Raw genomic sequence first — 23,610 nt, 5'->3', positions numbered from 1 at the left:
GTGTTCGAGTTGTGGCACGGGTGGAGACCTGGTATCTTAAGAATTGGTGCCTAGATCTACAAGTTGGTGTGTCTCTGCTGCTGTTTGACAGATGTTTGCTGCTACTTCAGGTTCTTCTGCTTCCTTTAAATGTTCGCCTTAACTCTGTTAGAAATGTGTGACCGGTTCTCCTCTGTGTGTATAACTAAATGGAGTGTGCATGTGGGTTGTTGTCTATGTTGGTTGTGGCTATTTTTGCCTTGATGTAAGCATTGCTTGTTCTTTTGGATTTGCTGCTTGTGATCGGTGGCGATGTCAGTTGTAATGCTTTGAATACCGCTCGTAGTGTGTAACAGGGCTTGAGCCATATGGTTTCTTTAATACAAATTGGAGGGGGTGGCCCTCTTTTATTAAAAAAATCATATGATTATACTTTGTGACACTTGCTTTTAGGCTGTCATTATTTATTGGGGATAAACATCTGCAAATCATACATGTAGTTAACGCGTTCAGGATCGACCAACAATCATTACTCTGTGAGCTTACTTGTTTGCTCAAACCAAAAAAAGAGGGGAAAATTATATGAATAAATTACAAAACATATTCAGTCATTACTAGTTGAGCTTATTTCCTAGCTTAAGCATAAAGTAGGAAAAGGGGGGAAGTATATGAAAAAATTGATATTTTTTATTATTTTGTGTTTTTAGTACTTACTTTTTTGAACAAAAAAATGAGAGAATACATAGGTGAACTTTAGTTTCCTTGACTTCGGTTGATTATTTCTCAAAGTAATTTTTTCCATTTTAACTAAAAACAAAAAAAATGTCCACTTTGTAGAGCCTAGCATATTGCTCAAGAAAAAAAATAGGTGCTACGATTTATGATTTCATTTTTATTTTTATTTGTTCTGGTTAGTGTATAGATTTTTTAGGGGTGTGTAAGCTGGGGGGGGGGGGGGGGGGGGGGGGTCCTCCTATGTTTTATTTTAAGCTTGCACTTAATATTTTTCATAGCCGGCCCCAAGCTTGGAAAAGGAGGAGGGTCCAACCCTATAAGTTGATGGTTATTCCTTATTCCCAAAAAATCATGAATTTCCAGATAGTTTAGTTTTTTTTATTCTATTGTTCTTTCCTGTTTTGGTGGGGTTGTCAATGTCATTCGAGAGACACATCTCCAACATAATGTTTCAAGGGACCGAATTTGTTAGCTTTTGAATATTGAGTGTGTTGTTTGTTGAGTCTTAAAGCTTACAAACCAAAACTAGATATTCAAACAACACACTCGTAAATTTGTTCTGTCTTAAAGCTTGTAAACCAATGTCGATGTTGAGTGTGGGATTTTTGCAGGATAAGCAATGCTAGATTTTTTTTCGGGTGACTTTCTAATACTGCCATTAGTAGAAGATCAACATTTAAAGTTTAATCGTTGGTAAAAGTAGACAACGAAGTAGACCATATGGGAATTGTAAGAAGGAAGAGTAGAGCGGAGAGGAGGAGAGGAGAGGGAGAGAATTGCAAACCATACGCGTTCGGGATCAACCAAGAATCATTACTCCATGAGCTTATTTCTTTGCTCAAACCGGAAAAAGGGAAAAAGTATATGAAAAAATTGCAAAAATATTCACTCGTTACTAGTTGAGCTTATTTCCTGGCTTAAGCAAATAAATAGAAAAAAGGGGGAAAGTATATGAGAAAATAAAAAAATAGATCTTTTATACTATTTTGTCACTTTTTATTTCTCACTCTACTTCTTTTTTCGGACAAAAGAGAGAGAGAGAGAGAGAGAATACATAGGTGTTCTTTAATTCACTTGATTTTTGCTGATTATTTCTCAAAGTATATTTTTTTCCATTTAAAAACCAAAAAAATGACCACCTTGTGTAGAGCCTTGTGGCATGTTGTGTCAAGAGAAAAATAAAAAATACATAGGTGTTAGGATTTATGATTTTTATTTTCTTTTGGTTGGTGGGTGGATTTTTTAGTGTTGTGCAAGGTGGGGAAGTCTGCCTATGTTTTATTTTATTATAAGCTTGCGCTTAATATTTTCCGTAGCCGGTCCCAAGCCGAAAAAAGGAGGAGGGTCCAACCCTATGTAACTTGATGGTTATTCCCTAAAATTCATAACTTTTCAAATATTATCATCATTATTGTATTATTCTTTTCTGTTTTGATGGGGTTGTCAATGTCATTCGACTGACACATGTCCATCATAATCTTTCAAAGGACCAAATTTGTTAGGCTTTCACTGTTGAGTAGGTCGGTTGTACAGTTTTAAAGCTTACAAAACCAAAAACTACTCCCTCTGTAAACTAATATAAGATATTCAGATGACGAGTGTTAGGCGCCGGCGCGCCGGCCCAAATTTGGGCCGGTCGTACCAGCACCATACGATTAAATAATAAGGAGCCGCACGATTCCCATCTTTCTCTTCCTCGGGCGTCGTCTTCTATTAGAAAAAGCGTCCTATGCGCCGCCATGGATGACGACGCGCCAGCCTCGAAGCACCTCCCCTGCGTCTCCCTTGTCGTTGTGCTCGTCGCCGGTCGCCGTCGTCGTCACCGGTCGCCGTTGTCGCCTCCTGCGTTTCTCACCAGCAAAAGTGAGCCCGTGGTTGCAGCTCCCCGTGGCGGCGATTGCAGCTCTGGCCGCCGCTCGCGAGCTCACCGGCTCGCCGTCGCCACTTGCCGAGGCCACTCACCAGTCCCGCTTGCCGATTGGATGGTTGCAGCAAAAATCAGTTGCTAGAAAAACTGGTCCCAGCTCTGCTTCGCGGTTCCAGCAAAATCAAATGCTCGTTGTAGAAAAATCAAATAATGGTTCCAGCAAAAAGGAACAAAATGCAGCATAAAAACTAAAAAATGCATCTCGCCGCCACACCTCATGAAGAAATTTGGTTCCAGCAAAACTCTCTAGGTCCCATCGCCGTTGAAGCAAAACAAATCGCCGGTAGTAGCTATATGTGTTGCCGGCTCCAGCAAAGAACTAACGATGCAGCTCCCATCCACCCGATTGAATTGTAGCAAAAAATTGCATTGTATCCAGCAAAATAAGAAAACAGTGGTAGCAAAATATTGCAAAACAAAAATGGAAGTTGTCCCCCAGCAAAAGTAAAAAAACACGGATGTAGCAAAAAATCAAGCTCGTTCCAGCAAACCAGAAAGTCAGTGGTAGCAAAACAAAGCACCTGTGGTGGCAAAAAAGAGTATTGCTTCCAGCAAAACCAAACGCTTGTGGTAGCAAAAAGGATTAATGGTTCCAACATCAGGGAACACTGGTTCCAGCATCATCGCATGCCGGCGCAGCTCCGAGATGAACGGCAAGAAAAGAAACAGCAATCTCCTTTCCCAAGAGCAGAGCGTGCGTGCTGCATGTGCTTGAGCCCAACCTCGTGGGATCCATGGCGGACTGCACATGGCATGAGAGAGAACGTAAAAAAAGCAAGAACGAGCTGTCCCCTCTCATGGATCTATGACGGAAAAATGTTGCAGGAAGCAGAGAAGGCAGTAAAAACGAGCTTAAATTGATGGGGAGATTTCTGGAGAGAACACACGAAGGAGAAGGAGGAGAGATTGAGAACCGGGGGATTGAAGGACGAGCAGGGTGAGGATGCCTCGTGTGGTCTCCAGAAAATTCGAGCGGATAAGATAGAAGTGATGGGGATAGAGATAAGCTTAGTCGGTAGTAGGCCTGGGCTGCCTAGCAATGCTAGCGAGCGGACCGGCCGAACGCTCGGCCGGTGGACCGTATACAAGCGTTTCCCTATTCAGATCATACAAAGGGAGTAGTAGATGATTTGTTGTTCGGATGATTTTATAATACTACTACCATTGGTAGAAGGTCCATAGTCAAAGCTTGAATTGCAGAGAAGAGCCGACGATACCTCGACGGCGTCGGCCATGGCCGCCGAATACGACCGCACGGCCGACCTCCGCGCGCTGGACGCCACCTGCTCCGGCGTCCGCGGCCTCGTCGCCTCCGGCGTCACACACCTCCCCCGCATCTTCCGCGTGTCCGACGGCGTCCACCAACCACAACCACCGCCACCGCAAGTTCCATCCCAAGAACTGCCGTCCTCGTCAGCGCCGTCCGTCCCGGTGATCGACCTCAGCGGCTCTGACCACGCGGCCGTGGTCGCGGCCGTCCGCCGGGCCGCGGCGGAGTGGGGGTTCTTCCAGGTGACAGAGCACGGGGTGCCGGAGGCGGCGATGGCAGCGGCGACGGACGCGGTGCGGGGCTTCCACGAGGCCGACGGCGGCGAGGGCAGCGACAAGGCCAGGCTCTACTCGCGCGAGCCGGCGAGGGCGGTCAAGTACCACTGCAACTTCGACCTGTACCAGTCGCCGGTGGCCAACTGGCGCGACACGCTCTACCTCCGCATGGCCCCCGACCCGCCCGACGCCGGCGACCTGCCGGACAGCTGCCGGTACGTACCCCGCAGCTTACCTGACTGTAATTCCTCCTAGTACATGGTGATTTTGCAATAAACTGAGCACCGGAGTGCTCTGCTGGTTAACCGCCTGATTTACAAATTGAGCTTGATTAGATGCTCAATAGTCAATTGTGTGATTGTTGCTTGTGCTTAGAATTCACGGGATCGATCTTCTGATGTGCAATTGCTTATGCCAATAATTAATTATGCACTTGAGTGTGCTTGAGAGAATATGTATCAAATCCCCACGAACCACCAGAAAGGGCCTTTGCCCCGCTTTATACATATAGTCTACATAAAGCCACAACCACAATACAACCACAACCGATAGCAGATCCATTCTTCTTTATTATCACAAAATATTAGGGGCATATCTAGTGCAACCACACACAAAATGGGAACAAAAGGAAGCGTTGAAAGTTTTACCTCAACTTCTCAACTAGTATTTCAAACTACTCTGTATATGTGCAAATAAATAAATGACTTTCAGTTTGATACCAAATCAACGCGATGCTCAATTGAATTTGTAGCGTAAATTTTCATTTAGATGTTTCTTTTCTAAAAACATGTAAACAAATTTATACTCCCTCTATTCCTAAATATAAGCCTTTCTAAAGATTCCAATACGGACTACATATGAAGCAAAATGGAGAATCTACACTCCAAAATAGGTCTATATACATCCATATGTAGTCCGTATTGAAATCTCTAAAAGTCTTATATTTAGAAACGGAGGGAGTACACACAGTTCTGTTCTGATAGGCTGATCATTTATACCAAATCAACCCAATGTTGATACGAAGCAAATGACGCAGTTTTGGAATTGAAGTGGGAAGGGAACCACCATACTGATGGTAGCGTGCTTTTCGTGGTGGGAATGAAACCAGTTTACATGTTCTGTTAATGCTTAAGAATGGGACTGCTATTTCTAATTGAAATGAAATTTCTTGTTGAACCATAGTAAGTTGATGAGATTTACTGATTTACTATTCATTATTTATTTTCTGTTTTCCTGATGATAGACTATGTGCAATATGTATTTTGTTCTTCCCACAAATAGATCCCAATTGCTCTCTTTCTCTGCATTATTCTGACAGGAGCGATTTACAGTTAGTACTAATGGTATAATTTATACCTATATGGAGGATGTATTGTTAGTGTGAATTCTTCATTGGTTATTGACAAGAGGACAAGTGCTAAATTCTGTAGTCAAATTACTTTCTTTAGGTCCTTCCTTTTGTTGTGAACATTCAGGAAAGGTTACTTAAATCAGCTGTTCTAAAAAACAATCAGCTCTAACATGTTGATTCACAGCAATGCTCTGTTTGAATACGCCGAACAAGTGAAGAATTTGGGGAGCACTTTATTCAAGCTGCTCTCAGAAGCTCTTGGGCTCAAACCAAGCTACCTGACTGATATAGAGTGCAACCAAGGACAGATCATACTCTGCCACTATTATCCTCCTTGCCCACAGCCTGAACTCGCCATCGGGACAAGCAGGCATTCAGACTCTGGCTTCCTCACCATACTTCTCCAAGACGAAATCGGCGGCCTCCAGATCCTACACGAGGACCGGTGGGTAGACGTCACGCCGACACCTGGAGCGTTCATTGTCAACATCGGCGATCTCCTACAGGTACATTGTGAACATTCCAAGCAGAATTCTTTGTTCAAGGCGAGCATTGGTCAGTCACTCGTGGTGGTGTGGAACTGATAGTTTTCTTCAAAATGTCCAGTTGATCTCCAATGACGGGTTCAGGAGCGTGGAGCATAGGGTGGTGGCCAAGAACGCCGCGCCGAGGGTCTCGATCGCGTGCTTCTTCAGCACGCATTTCCACCCTGCCTCTACGAGAATGTACGGGCCGATCAAGGAGCTGCTGTCTGACGAGAACCCGCCGTTGTACAGGGAGACCCTCGTCAGAGACTACATCAAACATTACTACTCCATCGGGTTAGATGCGAAAACTGCTATCTCTGATTTCCGGTTGTGAAGTGTGAAGGAGGCTTTCTGTCCTGATGGTATACTATAGACTATATCGATGTACCTGGAACATTGATAAGTTGAGCAGTTTGTAATGCTAAAGAAGTGACAATAAAATGGCAGTACAAGTGCCATCATATTGTATACATGTGGTACATGAGTGATTATATTGTGTACATGTGGTACAGGAGTGATTATATTGTGTACGTGTGGTACAGAAGTGCACTAGTTTGGTGCCCTGGTGCATATTACTGGAACAGAAAAGAGTACTGCAAAATCTTCATGAAATTCTCCTCAATTATGCTTCTAATGGCCTGTAAAAACAGAGTGTTGATCTACTACATGGCCTGTGGAGCAGCAGGTTGAGGCTACACATTGGCCATGCCCCTAATACTGTTGATGGTGGCGTGGCTCACTCAAAAAAGTACTGGATCTATTGACAGTTATGCCCAGCATCTACTCACGCTCATGATTTTCTTAATCAACCTCCGCGTTAGATTCTTGATTAGTAAAACATGGCATTAGTTCATTAACTCAAAATATTGCTCTTTAGGAGGTGATCCCAGTGATTGCCACAAAACACTTGGTATTCCGGTGGCCAACGACCGTTGGTTCAATCCCCGAGAGTGACCGTTGAGCCCCGCCCATTGCACTGAGGCCTTCATGTTTTTTTTAAATGACGATTGTGGGAGCAGTACCTTTTTACATTGGAGGCGGTGGGCTCACAAAAAGCCCCCTGTAAAATTTGATCCAATTGCGAGGGATCGAAGGTACACCAACATGGCAGCCACTTTTCTCTACTCTCGAATCGGTTTTCTTAATCACATAAACAAGTTTATGACCTAAGTTCAATCACCTCCTCAGCTGTGGCCTAAAGTGTGCAATCATTTTAAGTTAATGGATTAATGGCGCATTTCACTTGAGATATTTTTATTAGTTGGTAAGCTTAGAGATGGATGGCATCTATCAGGTTATAGGGACCAGCCATAAACTAATTGGAGGGGATGGGTGAGGCATATAGTGGCTCACAAGTCAGGACCAACACAACATGTTTGCATGCTTGAGCAGTTAATCAGTGGATCACAGTAATGATAATACCAAATGTGTGTATGGAAAATACCAATGGGGAGTCCCGGCCTCTTTTTTCTCAGTCAAAGACGAAGTCATCGTGCAGCCAGTCTCAAGGCACTCCCAATGCAGAGCACATGTATGACAACCAAGTTTCAGAAAAGAAAAGGAAAGAAGATCGATGGACGAGCATCATTTGGACATCTACCTAGTACAGCTAGTTGGCAGGCAGGGGGGTAAAAAGGCGACACTGGTTTTTTTTGGTAAATTACCCTAACGTACAGAATTAAAAAGCCTAGCCCATGACATCCTGGCCTTGCCCCGAGCGGTTGTTGTGCCTTGCGATGGATCAGATCGATCGGTACCTCTCAGTCTCGCTGCTACGGGGGAGTCTACGGCAGATCCTATTTGACGCTCGCGAGCCTCGAGGTGCAGCGCCTTCGCTGAAGCGCTCGAGGGAGCACCGCAAAACGGGCCGGCCCAATTCCAGCGTCAAAGCAGGCAAACTGGTTTTGGGAACCTTCTAGTAGGTTCCATCAACCGATTTTTTCTGTTTTTTTTCCTTTTTGCCGGTTTTCTGGTTTTCACTGTTCTCTTTCTCTTTTTCTTTTTTGTTTGTGTTTCTTTTTTTTCTGTTTCCGCTTCTATTTCTTTCCTTTTTTCCCCTTTCCTTTTGTTTATCCTTTTTCGTTTTTATTTTTATCCTTTGTTCTCAAAAATGTTTGAAATTCCAAATTTGTACATGATTTCAAAAAAAATCACAGTTTTGAAATTTGGTTCACAGTTCAAAAAACTGTTCATTGTATATCACAAAATTATTCAACTGTATTTACATTTTGTTTAGCATATGTCACAAAAAGTTCAATGTGTAGTTAAAAATTGTTCAGCGTATATTACACAAAATGTTCAATGCATATTTAAAATTTGTTCATCGTATAGCACAAAAAAGTTCAATGTGTTTTAAATATTGTTCAGCGTTTATCAAAAAATAATAATGTGTAGTTAAAAGTTGTTCAACGTATATTACAAAACGTTCAATATATAGTTAAAATTTGTTTATCCTTCATAAAAATAAATAAATGTTTGGAATTTCAAAATTGTATTCATCCTTTTAATAATTGTTCACGTTTAAAATATACGTTTTAGAACTTTGTTCTAGTTTTGAAATTTGTTCAAGAAAACATTATTCATTTTTTGAAGGAAGATTAAAAAACGGATCTGCCAGTGCAGATAGCACTTCAAGGCTGACACTGTAACTTAACACATGCCCAGTGCCCAGATGCAGTGGAATGCAGCGCTGTTATTCCAGAGTTAGGTTGAGGGTTCTACTCCACCTTAGTACGCTGGTATGTTTTTTTTCGTTTTTATTAGCTTCGCTCGACTTCTAGGAATGGGGCCGGCCCCGCAGGCGTCAAAAGGATGACCCCCTTCGCTGAAGGGAGTCACCACATGGGCCGGCCCACGTACTGATTTTGGTTTGCTGCTGTTTCCTTGTTTCTTGCGGGGTTTTTTTTTCGTTATTCTTCTATGTTTTTGTTCCTTTTTTCCTTTCTTTTTTCTTTTACGTTTCCATTTTTATTTCCTTTTTCTGTTCTTATTCTCTTTATTGCGTATTATATAAAAAGTTCACCAAGTATTACAAAAAAATCATCGTATTAAGAAAATGTTCATTGTATACCATGAAATAGTTCACCTTGCATTATAAAAATGTTCATCATGTATTACAAAAATGTTCATCGTGTATTACAAAAATGTTCATCATAGATTATGAAATTGTTCAACGTATTTTTAGAAAATATTCATTGTGTATTTAAATTTTGTTCATCGTATATTAAGACATTTGTTCAATGTATACTATAAAAATGTTCATTTTGAGTTCTTTTTGTTCAATATGTTTTGCAAAAAAGGTCACTGTAATTTAAGTTTTGTTCAACGTATATCACAAAAATGTTGAATGCAATTTTTAAGGATTTTGCCGCTGTACATTGTACTTTAAGGTTTGCGCTGCATTTATATCGTTCCACCTCGCTAGTTCGACTGGCTAGCCTCGCTAGAATCTTGTCTGGGGTCAGGGGTTCGATCCCACGCGATCGCTTCTTTTTGTTTCGAATTTTCCCTACCGCGTGATAATTGGGCCTGCCTGTGTGCGCGTCGCTTCAGCGAAGCCGCGACGACCGGACGCACGCGGGCGGCGTATAGGAGCTCCTGGAGTCTAGGTCTAGCGCTTCCGCGCTTACCGTGGCCACCTGCTGCCGTTCTCTCAAGGCCGGCCCTGAGGGGGGGCAGGGGGGCGGCCGCCCCGGGCCCCCACTATGGAGGGGCCCCTAATTATGTATTGCATTAGCCTATAATTTCATGGGTGTAGTAAAAAATAAGGTCATTAGGGCTGGCCCATAGCACAAGTAGTAGCAGCTCTCGTGATGCAGCGTGAGGTCCATCTGGGGATCCTATACAACGCGTACCGCGCCCGCGAGCGCCGTGGCGCGTACCCCCCCCCCCCCCCCTCGCCCGCTGCTGTTTCTATGGGTCGTCCCATTTCGGGGTTTAACCCCAACCGGTTTTGGGAAGGTTCTAGAACCTTCCCTGAACCGGGTTTTTATGTTTTACTTTTTCTTTTCTTCTTTTTTTCTTTTCTTCTTTTTTCTTTTTCTGTTTTCTTTTCATTTTCTCTTTACTTTTATGTTGTCATTTTTATTCTTTTTTGAAATTTCCGAAAATCTATTGATTCACGATTTGTTTCTAAAATCTTTTTTTATGATGAACATTTTTTCCAAAATTGTGGTTTTATTTTTACTAAATCGTTACCTTAAATCATGTACATTTTTTAAACTATTTTTTTAAATCATGAACAATTTTTTTAGAAATTTGTGAACATTCTATTAAGTCATGAACATGTTTTTCAAATCATGAAGATTTGTTTTGAAATAATGAACATTTTAAAATTAAAGACTACTTTTTCAAAATCATGAAAAAAATTCCAACTTCGTGAACATTTTTTTGAATCGTGAACATTTTTTCCAAATTCATGAACATTTTTCGAATTAGCGAACATTTGTTTGAATTTTTGAAATTATAACATTTTTTTAAGTTTGTGAACTTTTTTTTTACAAATTCGTGAACAGTTTTTGAATTCCAGAGCATTTTTCTATAATCATGGTTTACTTATTTTGTGAACAATTTTCAATTTCACAAACATTTTTTTTGAAATCATGAACATTGTTTTAAATTCATGAACATTTTTTAAATTTGTGAACATTTTTTGCCAAATTCCTGAACAATTGTTGAATTACCGAGTATCTTTTTGGAAATCATGATTTAAAAAATCATGATTGTTTTATTCAAAATTAGCAACTTTTCTGAAATTTAGGACCTTTTGATATCCCGAATTATTGAAAAAAGAAAAAAAAAGAAAAAAATAGAAAAAGGAAACATCCACAAAAAAAGCGGCGTCCCGGCCACACATGTGCCGGCCCAGAAGGGGAGCGGGGGGTGCGCGCCCGCTTCCGTCGCAGCGCGTTCTGCGCCCTATATGCGCTCCCAGGTACATCGCCGTAACTTACGCATCTACTACTCACGGGATCCACCCAGGAACCCACGGATGCATCGCCATCATGTACGCAGCAGCCGCCGCCTTTGCTCCTCCTCCTCACGCCCAGATTATGACAGATGAACCAAAGCTTGCTCTCAAGGAGGAGGCCCAGATCTCAAGGGACGGGTCGACGGGTGCGCGCCGGACATCAACGGCGGACCAGAGCTGTTGTGTGTCGTCTGTAGAGGTGAGTATTGCCGGCCGGTCGACATCGTCCCTTGTTCGTACAGAGTACAGTTAATCGTTCTAGTTCTTCAGTTTAATATTTATATCAACGAAAAAAATAGCACGCTATTAGGAAGGCAGACGTTACGTTATGGTAATTTCCGCCCCTACGGTGTTAATCGCGTAATTAGCGTGCTAAGCCACGCTATAATCGTTGTAACGAGCAACGTTTTCACGTGCAGACCATGCAAAGCTGATATAACCACAGCCCAGCAGGCCCCGCGGGCCAAAACCAACCCTCGGCCACTAACCGGCTAACCCTAGTTCTCACTTCTCATCCCCTTTCCAGTTCCCAGCCGAGATGAGCGGCGGCGGCGGCGGCGGCATCGTCTCGCGGTAGCGGCTTCGTCCTCCAGCTTGACTCCATCCTAGCACCAGCAGGGGCGATGTCAGCCGCACCGCTGGCAAGTCAGCCACCAGGTAATCTCGCTTCCACACCGTCGCATACCCACGTTCTCCCTCGTGCCATCTCCCTACTCTCCCCGTCTCCCGCTATGCCGCTGGTAAGAGCACCACCATAGGAACGCCGGCAAGAGCACGAACAAAGAAAAGTAGGATTCAGAAGGAGAACCCCTGTATATATCCATAAAAAGATGTTGATTTCCTAAATATGGTTTATGATTTTGACAAATTAACTGTGTATATCTGTGTGTAGCAGAGTTATCAGGCCACAAGTTTGGTCTGACTTGTAACAAACTAACAATACAGAGATGGGAAACATGCAGGGAGTACATCATAGTTTGATTCTTTCTTCTCTTTGGAAAGTGTAGCTAGTGTTGTACTCTGCACGAGTTCAAATATGTAAAAAGTTTTTAAAACGAAATTTTGATGTAAAGATATGAACCATTTAAATTGTCAAAAAGAATGAAAAGTGGTGGAGTTAGAGGAGCGAAGAGAGATAATATAGGCATGCATGTGTTGATGTAAGACATGCATGTGTCAATCTGTGCAAGAGAGAATGAAAAACCATGCACATAATCAAATCATGGTTAATCAGTGTGAGCGGTTTTTCCTGGGGCAAATTTAGTTAATCCAGCAACTTGCACCTGAGCTACCTGATACCAAATTGGTAGGAGCTATGGCCCTATCGGGTCTTGGCCGGAGATTGTAGGGGAAGGAGGGAGGCAGGTGAGGACGTGACCGCGGCGGTCGGCGTGCTGGCGCCGTCTCACGTGGGAGGAGAAGCGGCAACGATGGGAGAGGAGGCGGCTAGGTTAGGGTTCCGGCTCCCTAAGGAGCCGGGCAATAGATTATGTCTTATTGCTTAATTCCAAATGGGTGTCTTACAACTGTTTATATAATCTCGATGCTAATAAAAAGAAGATTACTTAGGCTAAGCCCCTAATTAGGCGCGCCCATTGGGCCTCCTCCGGCTATAAGTGACGCCGGTCATAACAGCAGCCCGCAGCAAACAGACAGTGTGAAGATCACAATGAGGAATGAAAAGCGCCATTGATGGACACACTTGTACATACTAACGATCTTCTTCCTCAGCGCCGACACACTGCGCAGCGCCACCTTCTGCACCTGCTTCCTTTGCTCCATGGCTTCCTGAAACAAAAATTTGCAGCATGGGTTCAGTTCGGAGTTCATTTTACACTAAGTATGATCACTACTTATGCATCGAAAATCCTTGAAACCAGTTTTGTCACATGAGTCCACTATATCTACCTATATGCAGTATTTTTTTGCCGTTCTAAGCAAATTTGTATGTGTCATCTTTAATTTTCAAAATAAAATTCTCTTTTGTGTGCTCGTACCGCTCGCGAGGCGGTGAGGCGTGGCCAATATTTTCGATGCTAGATGTGTTATTCTCATGATGAGTGTTTATTCACTTGTCATTGCACGAGAGTAAGGCAAAGGTATTAGGGATGCTCAGTCCCGAAATGAAAAATGAATTTACTTTATGTTGTCAAATAATAAATTTCTTGGGAAGTGTTGGTATGGAGGGCACCCATGGATACGGTTAGCCATGGAAAGTGAAAGTATGGTGGAAAAAGGAATAAACTTCATTTCTGTTTGGGAACCACCTATGATATATCTAGCATGAAAAGTGTTGCGATCTCTAAGTCGTTTTCGTTGATGGAAAAGTATGCCTCTCAAAATGGTTTTTATCTCTCAATTTTCGCTTTGAGCTCCGGCACCTCTACAAATCCCTACTTCCCTCTTCAAATGGCCTTTCTTTTACTTTATGCAATTTTTATTTTTAATTTGAGTCTCCATCTTCTTTTATAAAGCACCAACTAGGGGGCACTATGATCGTACTTGAGCATTGGGTGTAGTTAATATGCGAGTGTGTTTCATGAATGGATCAATGATTGAGCATGATGGGCTAGGGATAACTTATTTTAGCATTGATATTTTGAAAGACATGGTTGCTTGTTGATATGCTTGACTATTTAAGTCTCATGTAAAAACTGGACTATTGCTTTGAACCATATAAAAGTCCAAATGTCCATGCTATAAATAAATATGATATGACATGTTAGGCAGCATTCCACATCAAAAATTCTGTTTTTATCATTTACCTACTCGAGGACGAGCATGAATTAAGCTTGGGGATGCTCATACGTCTCCAAGGTATCTATAATTTTTTATTGTTCCATGCTGTTATATTATCATTCTTGGATGTTTTATAATCATTTTATAGTCATTTTATATCATTTTTTAGTACTAACCTATTGACATAGTGCCAAGTGCCAGTTGTTGTTTTTTTGCATGTTTTTTACATTGCAGGAAATCAATATCAAATGGAGTCCAAGCACCGTGAAACTTTTTGGAGAATTTTTTATGGACTAGAACACCCAGGATGGGCCAAAGCAGCACCTGGGGGCGCCCCGAGGGGGGCACAACCCGCCAGGGTGCGCCCTAGATCATAAATATTCCAAAACCCTTCAGGGCAGCCCTAGATCAGAAGTTCCGTGTAACGCCCACGATGCGGCTATATCTCCCACGTGTCGAGGCACGACTTAGAGGCATAACCGCATAGTGGTTTTGTCGCAAGAAGGGTCATCTTCACACAATCCCATGTAATGAACAAGAATGGGATAAAGAGTTGGCTTACAATCGCCACTTCACACAATACATAAATTATCATCATACATCATCCAAAATACAATCATATAAACCGACTACGGTCAAAATCCAGATGAAAATAAGACAACCCCAAATGCTAGATCCCCGATCGTCCCAACTGGGCTCCACTACTGATCATCAGGAAAAGACACATAGTAACGACCACGTTCCTCGTCGAACTCCCACTTGAGATCGACGCCATCATCTGCACTGGCATCGTCGGCACCTGCAACTGTTTTGGTAGAATCTGTGAGTCACGGGGACTCAGCAATCTCACACCCGCGAGATCAAGACTATTTAAGCTTGTAGGAAAGGGAGGTGCAAAGAGGTGGAGCTGCAGCGGCAAAAGCATATATGGTGGCTAACTTGCGCAAATGAGAGCGATAAGAGAAGCAACGGAACGGACGTCATCTAGCAATGACCAAGAAGTGATCCTGAACACCTACTTACGTCAAACATAACACAGGCCGTGTTCACTTCCCGGACTCCGCCGAGAAGAGACCATCACGGCTACACACGCAGTTGATGTGTTTTAATTGGGTCAAGTGATAAGTTATCTACAACCAGACATTAACAAATTCCCATCTGCCTCATAACCGCGGGCACGGCTTTCGAAAGATAATACCCTGCAGCGGTGTCCCAACTTAGCCCATCATAAGCTCTCACGGTCAACGAAGGATAAACCTTCTCCCGGAAAGACCCGATCAGTCTCGGAATCCCGGTTTACAAGACATCTCGACAATGGTAACACAAGACCAGCAAAGCCGCCCGAATGTGCCGACAAATCCCGATAGGAGCTACACATATCTCGTTCTCAGGGCACACCGGATGGGCAAGACGTCGGGTTGGCATAGACCCTGGTTGCCCAGGGGGCGCCGGACATCGCCCAGTTTGGGCCAGCATTCGAAGGAACACTGGTCCGGGGGTTAAAATAAGATGACCCTCGGGCTCGCGAAAACCCGGGGGGAAAGGCTTAGGCGGCGAATGGTAAAACCAAAGTTGGGCCTTGCTGGAGGAGTTTTATTCAAGGGAACTGTCAAGGGGGTCCCATAAATCACCCGACCGTGTAAGGAACGCAAACTCAAGGAACATAATCCCGGTATAACAGTAACTAGGGCGGCAAGAGTGGAACAAAACACCAGGCATAAGGCCGAGCCTTCCACCCTTTACCAAAATATATAGATGCATTAATTAAATAAGAGATATTGTGATATCCCAACATATCCATGTTCCGACATGGAACAAACTTCAACTTCACCTGCAACTAGCAACGCTATAAGAAGGGCTGAGCAAAAGCGGTAACATAGCCAAACAACGGTTTGCTAGGAAAGGATGGTTAGGGCTGACATGGCTAAAATGGGAGACATGATATAGCAAGTGATAGGTAGCGGAGCATGGCACTAGAGCGAACAACTAGCATAGCAAAGATAGAAGTGATTTCGAGGGGTGGTCATCTTGCCTGCAAGGTTCTCAGAGTTGTCGAAAGCTTGATCCTCGTAAGCGTACTTGTCGTGGAATTGTCACGGCAGATGTCCTTGGGCTAGGACTTAGTCGTGGAGCCATCGCAACTAGGAAGCTTGAAGGGGTTATGCGGGACAAGGAACACGAGGGTTTATACTGGTTCGGCCCCTTACGGTGAAGGTAAAAGCCTATGTCCAGTTCGAGGTGTTATTGATTAGGGTTACGATCGCCAGGGAGCTAAACAGCTATGCCCGGCTCTCGATGAGATTGTTGTCGCCCTTGAACCGCTGCCGGGTCCTTCCTTTATATAGGGAAGCTGACGCCCAGCAGCCCTTAGAGTCCCGGCCGGCTCATAAGAGCGTCCGGCTCGGACTCTAACAATACTTGCCTTACACTACAAGTCTACTATAACAATGATTGTAACTACGGGCTTTAAGCCATATCCAGGTCTCAGCCCACCTCCGGCCCATTATCTTGAAATTTGGCTCCGGGCTTCTGGCAACGACCCTACGAGTAACCCGGCCCCTCCTGGCGGGTGACTCTAAGGTCTATATCCTCAACATTAGGCCCCAGATTGATTTGAGCCGGCTCGTGTCAATCTTCAACTCTACCAACAGAAAAAATCTCCGGCTTACCACTCGTGTGAAGGCCATAACCCGGAGTGACATCATCCTCTGGATTCCGGATAATCCGCCGTGACGTCATCCTCCATTAAGTCCTCTTTTTACTCCGCCAGATCCGCAACGGATCTTTGCTTTTACTGTCGTTCCGAAAATCGAGGCGTCGTGGGGGGGAGATAACCACGCCGTGGTCTCCTTGAATCTCGCGCCCACTTATGACTCTGCCTTATAAATAGGCCGGCCCAACGCTCTCTTCTCACGCTCTCCTTCTTCCTCCTTGCGCCGTCGCTCTTCTGCCCGAGCTCTGCCACTGCCGCCGCCGTCGCGCCCCTGGTCTTCATCAACCCGGCCGCTGCATCACCCTGACTCGGACCAGATAACGGCGGCGACTTCCGCTCTTCCTCGACTCCGGTGAGTCTTCTCCGTCTTGCTAGAACAGACCTGTGGTAGGGTTCCTTCAGTTCTTCGTGTTCGTCACCACTGCCCACAAACTCGGTAGTCCTTGTTGCCACTGTAGTTAGTTGATCTTTAACCTTGCGTAGAACCACTGCGGTAGATGTTTGAGACCCATTTCATCTGCAAGAAACCCTCTTTTTGCTGCATAAGAACCGTGTTCAACCTCAAGAACTTCTCCTGCCTCTGTTTTTTAGGTCTAGAAAATTTTCTCTGCTCCGACCATTTTGATCCAAAAAAGTTACGGTAGTATGTGAAACCTGTTTTACCACACTTAGTAAAAACTGCAACCATTGAATCTCGGCGGCTTACATGTCGGGCTTAAAGAAAACACGCGCCGTAGAACTTTCCGGTTTAAGGAGAACCATGCTCTGTAGACTCTTCCGGCTTAACTGTAGTAAACCGTAGATGACCAACTTATTCTGAATGCTCCTACGGCTTAGATAACCCACCATATCTGAATACATATCATTAGTCCCCTTCATAAGCCGCCACCTTAGTTTGAACAATAGATCTCCGGCTTATAATTGACCCGGATACCTTTCTCTTTATTATAGACCACCAACCTTCACCATGCCTCCCAAGGCTCCCACCACTTGCAACTGGATGAGATCCAACGTCACTGACGAGACCCTGGCCAACTTCGTTAAGTCCGGATATCTACCCAAGAAGGAAGTGATGTCCTACCGTGCCCCTGATCCGTCAGAAGAAAGACCACAGCCGAGGGACGGGGAGGTAGTGATCTTTGCAGACCATATGAGCCGGGGCTTCGCACCGCCCGGCTCAAAATTCTTCCGGGACGTGCTCAACTTCTTTGACCTTCGGCCTCAGGATATAGGACCCAATTACATATCCAACATCTGCAACTTCCAAGTCTTTTGTGAAGTATATCTTGGAGAAGAGCCGAGTCTGCTGCTCTTCAGAGAGCTGTTTTATTTGAACCGCCAAAATGAGTGTGCCAACGGGCCAAGTCTAGAGTTAGGCGGCATCTCCATCCAGCGACGTAGGGACTGTCTGTTCCCTTACGCAGAGCCGCCGAGCCATCCTAAGGACTGGAATATGACTTGGTTCTACTGCCAAGATACGTCCCCGACTGACGAGAATCCGCTGCCCGGCTTTCGCCCAATGCGCCTGGAGCCGACTCATCCACTATCCGATAAACTGACTGCCGCAGAACGCCAGCCTCTGCTTCCAACGATCAATAAGATCAAGGCCCTGCTAGGCAACGGTCTGAACGAAATTGATCTAGTCCGGGTCTGGATCTCATGGCGGGTGATCCCGTTGAGCCGCCGCCCCGGCTTAATGTGTGAGTACACCGGGCGAAAGGATGACCCGCAGAGGCACAGTCGCAATGATCTTCCAGAAGACGTTGCTGAAGAAGAGACCAAGGCTCTGTTAAACGAGAGCCTGGCAGACTGTGGAAGGACCGGGCTAGCCCCGTTCTGCAAGACCAATCCAGCCCCAGCGGTAAGCCGCTGACTTTAACCTTTCAACTTCTTTTGTATGTCACCTTGCTCTGAACCATTTTAGGAATTCATTACTGTATTTCTCAGGCTGATGATAAATTCTGGCGGGTCAAGTATGACCATGAAGCGGCCAAGAAGGCCAGGAAGGCGAAAAAAGCCGCCAAGAAAGCCGCCCCTCGCAAGAAGGGAAGCAGACCCACTGCTTCGGAGCTAATGCAGTTAAGCGACAGCTCCGAGTCAGAGGTAACCCTTAAACCTTTTAAATTCTTGCTGTATATGTTGTCTGATGCTGTCCGCCTTATCAACACTTGCTTATTGACAGGATGACACCGGCGCCAGTAACCCGGTGGTTGAAGAGGTAACATCACTTTCTCCCGGCTCGGAGCCCTTACCACAGTTGAAAGTCCGAAGGGTAACCCAGAAAGTAAGCTTTTCCCATCCATTAGCTCATCAAGACCCTCAATTTCTTTTGAAGCAGCAGGTTCACGAGAGCCGGCGTCACACCCGGGCCCGCAAGGACACCGACCTCTCCGCCGGGTTACCCGACGCAACAAGGAAGCGTCGCACTGAGGTTTTTTCTCACCTGTACCCTTTTCATCCGTTGGCGGGTGTCATCCGTCAGCCACTCAACTCTTCTGACTCCAATTACCAGGAGACCTCCCCCTCTTCGGGTGACTCTATGCAGTCAAGTCTGCCGGCCTTCAAGACTGCCCCCGGGTAATAACAATCTCCTTTCATTATCTGTCTGTATTTACTCTTTGTATGCCTAACACTTCTGCCTTTTCAGTGCCCAGGCAAAGCTCACCAAAAGAGCAAAGAAGACCCGGTCAGCTGGAGTGCCGGACTTGCCTGAGCCGGAGGCGACGGCTCAAGAGCCGCCAGCTGCCTCTGCCCCCGAAGCCACCATTCCAATGGACACGGCGCCTGAAGTCCCTGCTCCGACTACCAAGACAACGACCGAAGCAGCGGCTAACCCGGAGGCCTCCGGCTCAACCCCTCCAGCAGACGACCCGGACGTGGTGATCACCCGGACGGAATACGTTGAGCCGGGGAGACCGACCGCGTTGGCCAAGTGCTCCGCAAAGGGGGAGTTGCTGCAGCCCCACCGGGTGAATCTGGACCTCTCCAGCTACACCGACTTGAGCATTGGAGAGCTCGTCTCTGGCTACATCCGCCAGGTTCACAAGAGCCGGGACGCCGAAATCGCCATGGTCAACCAGATCCACCAAAAATCTGAGGTATCCTTCTGATGTCTACTTACTTTCTGCATAGTGACCCTTGTCATGCTAGCCCACAAGTCTAGGACTTATACTTGAATATGTTGTAGACTTAGATTCCGGCTTACTCAAGTGAACCGGCAGTACATAGATAGATACGTTCAATATGCATTAGCCCCCAAGTGCCAAGTGTCTTTGCTTGGAAAGCGCTAGGGACTTATATAATGACTGCTAATAACCCGGAAATATATGCAGGCTGTTAGCAAAAAATTAGAGTCGGACCTTGCGGATCTTAAGAGCCGGCTGAAGGCACAAGAGATGGAGACCCGGAAGGCAAACGCCAAGTTTGTCTCCAGCATCGCCGTTCAGGAGAAACTGAAGACCGAATTTGATGCTGAGCGGAAGGCCTGGGCTGAGGAGAAAGCCGCACTGGTAACCCGGGCGGAACAGGCGGAGAAGGCACTTGCTGAAAAAACCGCCGAGCTCTCCAGCCTAAAGCGCCAGGTGTCCCAAATGGTAGCCGCCATCTTCGGTAAGTCGCCTCACCGGTTTTCATCCATGTTAGAATGTTTACATCTCCTAATTCATCCTTGTCACCGGGTCATCTGATGTTGCTAAACAGGTTCCAGAAGCGCCAACCTGAACCAGAGCGTGGTCACCAAGTTAAAGGCCGTGTACACCCTGGTGGAACAGCTCTACACCGGGTCACAGCGGGCCTTAGCTGTGGTGGCCCTATCGAATGAAGTGCCGACTCATCTGGCCGAAGTCCTGCGCCGGCTCGCAGTTCTGCCGCAGCGGATCCAGGAGCTACGACGAGCATCCGCGAGATCCGGAGCAATCGCCGCGCTGAGCCGGGCCAAAGCATTCTTGCCGGAGCTAGACCCGGCAGACATCGCCCTGGGTTACCCCAGCCTGAAAGAAGACGGCTCAGCGTTCGACCAGAAGGATTTCGCAGCGTGTGTGAAGGCTGTGCGCCCGGTGGCCACCATCATCGGGAACGACACCGACTTAACCAAGTATCAGCCGGGATACAACACGGAGAATCAGAGGATTCCAACCCCTCGCTATGAAGCTATCAATCTGATTCCTCCGGCTCGCCAGCACACCTTCGCCCCGGAGATTAACCCGGCCGGGTTAATCGACGAAGAAGCCCAGTTCGAAGCTCTCCGCGGCATCGACTGGAAGTCGTCAACCTTCGAAGTCTTAGGATCAACCGGAGCAGAAGACGAGCCGGGGACTTCAACCCAGCAGGCATCATAAAGCGGCTGGCGGTTCACCGAACAACGCTCCAACCTTGAGACTTGAGGAATTTTGTAATAGACTAGATGCAACATTTTATCTCTGTCGTGCCATCGTGCACGTAATGAATGCTGAAAACCCTTGAAATTATCCTTTTAGTGTTCTTCGGGTCATAATTATCCCTTTGTCCTGCTCAACCTTAAAAGGTTCCTTTAAGTATCTGCATAGAAAGGCAAATCACAAGTCGCAAGGTGGCTTACCGCCCTGAGAATCAGGCGTTTGAGATGGATAACCCGAAACACGAACCAAAAAAACTGGTCCTTAACTATATTCTGAACATAGCCGTGATAACACACTTAACGGCTTGTAAGCATACTTCCGGTTTAAATAACCCGGGTAGCACGGTGGGTACCTTAATTCTAATTTACTTGCCTCGATGACATCCATGATGTTCAATTAACAAGATAAACCAAAATTAAACCGGCAAATGAGACCCGGCCATGCACACTTTGTCATAATTAGAGTAAACTTGTGATAAATCAGAACTTAGGGGCTTCTAGTTCGAATACGACCAGAGACCCGGCCCAAAGGGGTTAAGCTAAGATTCGGACACGATCATATAGCCCCCAGTGGGTGTGGCGATGCCAATCAAGAGGGTACCGACAGCTATGTTCTCTTTGGTTCGAATACGACCCATGTTTGAACAGGAAGCCCCCAAGTGATTCTTAAAATTGTTTAACGACGCTGATTCGAATACGATCTACGTCGGTTCTCAGAGGGGTTAAACTATGGTTCAAATATGACCAAAGGCAACCTCCCAATGAGCTCGGCACTTTGCCAATCAAATGGGTATCGACAACTATGTTCTCTTTGGTTCGAATACGACCCATGTGTGAACAGGAAGCCCCCAAGTGACTTTACTGCTTACAGCTAGATTCGAAGATGATCATAAGCCGGATCTTCTGTAAGTCAGCATGTAAAAAACAACACACATATTTGGAAGAGAGCAAAGGACAGAGGTCCTGCTTTATTGCTTTATCATAATATATACATGGCTGAGATAAATATGTACACCACAAGAGCCGGTAGCTCAAGTGTAGTAAGGCCGAAGCTGAGCTATATTCCACGGCCGACGGGTCTCCTCCTCAGATTTACGCGAATCTTTATGTTCCCGCACATCAATGAGGTAATATGACCCGTTGTGCAAGTTTTTACTGACCACAAAGGGCCCTTCCCAAGGTGGGGATAACTTGTGTGCATCTGTTTGATCCTGGATGAGCCGGAGCACAAGGTCGCCTTCCTGGAAGACCCGGGATTTGACCCGGCGGCTATGATAACGGCGCAGGTCTTGTTGGTAAATCGCTGAACGGGCTGCTGCCACATCACGCTGTTCGTCCAACAAGTCCAGAGCATCTTGGCGCGCCTGTTCATTATCCGTCTCAACATAAGCCGCCACACGAGGTGAATCGTGACGGATGTCGCTGGGGAGGACTGCTTCTGCTCCATAAACCATGAAGAAAGGCGTGAAGCCTGTAGACCTGTTAGGAGTAGTGTTGATGCTCCATAAGACGGAGGGCAATTCCTCCACCCAACAACCCGGCGTCCGTTGCAAAGGGACCAAAAGCCAGGGTTTGATGCCCTTCAGAATCTCCTGGTTAGCTCTCTCAGCTTGACCATTGGATTGGGGATGAGCCACTGAGGAAACATCAAGTCGGATATGTTCTCGTTGACAAAACTCTTCCATAGCACCCTTGGATAGATTGGTGCCATTGTCAGTTATGATGCTGTGCGGAAAGCCGAAGCGGAAAATCACCTTTTTCATAAATTGAACCGCCGTAGCTGCATCGCACTTGCTAACTGGCTCAGCCTCCACCCACTTCGTGAATTTGTCAACTGCCACCAAGAGGTGGGTCTTCTTATCCTTGGACCGTTTAAAAGTCCCAACCATATCAAGCCCCCAGACCGCAAAGGGCCAAGTGATTGGGATCATCCTCAACTCCTGAGCCGGCACATGAGCCCGTCGTGAGAACCTTTGGCAGCCATCACATTTTCTGACCAAGTCCTCTGCATCAGCGTGAGCCGTCAGCCAATAAACCATGACGGAGATTTTGAACCGGCATGATGGCCACAATCCCCTTCATGGATCTCGCGCAAGATCTCTTGACCTTCCTCGGGGGAGATACAACGCTGAAATGCCCCTGAAACACTGCGATGATGCAACTCGCCGTCGATAACAATCATTGACTTAGCCCGCCGGGTTATTTGCCTGGCCAAAGTTTCATCCTCAGGCAATTCTCCCCGGGTTATATAAGCCAGATATGGCATTGTCCAGTCTGGTATGACATGAAGAGCCGCCACCAGTCGTGCCTCCGGGTCAGGGATAGCCAAGTCCTCCTCTGTGGGCAACTTAACCGAAGGGTTATACAGGACATCTAGGAAAGTGTTAGGCGGCACCGGCTTTCGCTGAGAGCCTAGCCGGCTGAGAGCATCAGCCGCCTCGTTCTTCCTGCGATCAATGTGCTCCACTTGGTATCCCTGAAAGTGCCCAGCAATGGCATCAACCTCGCGGCGATAAGCCGCCATTAGAGGATCCTTAGAATCCCAGGTGCCTGATACTTGTTGAGCCACCAAGTCTGAGTCACCAAAGCACCTCACCCGGCTTAAGCTCATCTCCTTAGCCACCCGAAGACCGTGGAGCGAAGCCTCGTATTCAGCCGCATTGTTAGTGCAAGGAAACATCAACCGTAGCACATAATGGAATTTGTCACCTTTAGGGGAAGCCAAGACAACACCAGCCCCCGAGCCCTCC

General features: G+C 45.9%; 1 protein-coding gene across 1 annotated transcript; it reads left to right on the top strand.

Annotated features, from left to right (window-relative positions):
• The first annotated feature begins 3,526 nt into the window (after positions 1-3,526).
• LOC109752453 (1-aminocyclopropane-1-carboxylate oxidase homolog 1) lies at positions 3,527-6,665 on the top strand. The gene is made up of 3 exons (XM_020311345.4): positions 3,527-4,401; positions 5,722-6,043; positions 6,144-6,665. Exons 1-3 carry the CDS (start codon positions 3,875-3,877, stop codon positions 6,396-6,398), a joined length of 1,104 nt encoding a protein of 367 aa, XP_020166934.1. The 5' UTR covers positions 3,527-3,874; the 3' UTR covers positions 6,399-6,665.
• Positions 6,666-23,610: the final 16,945 nt, after the last annotated feature.

Source organism: Aegilops tauschii, chromosome 2, assembly GCF_002575655.3.
Source record: "Aegilops tauschii subsp. strangulata cultivar AL8/78 chromosome 2, Aet v6.0, whole genome shotgun sequence".
NCBI lineage: Eukaryota > Viridiplantae > Streptophyta > Magnoliopsida > Poales > Poaceae > Aegilops > Aegilops tauschii.
The sequence above is the reverse complement of the archived record's forward strand: the minus strand, read 5'-3'. Positions and strand labels throughout refer to the sequence as shown.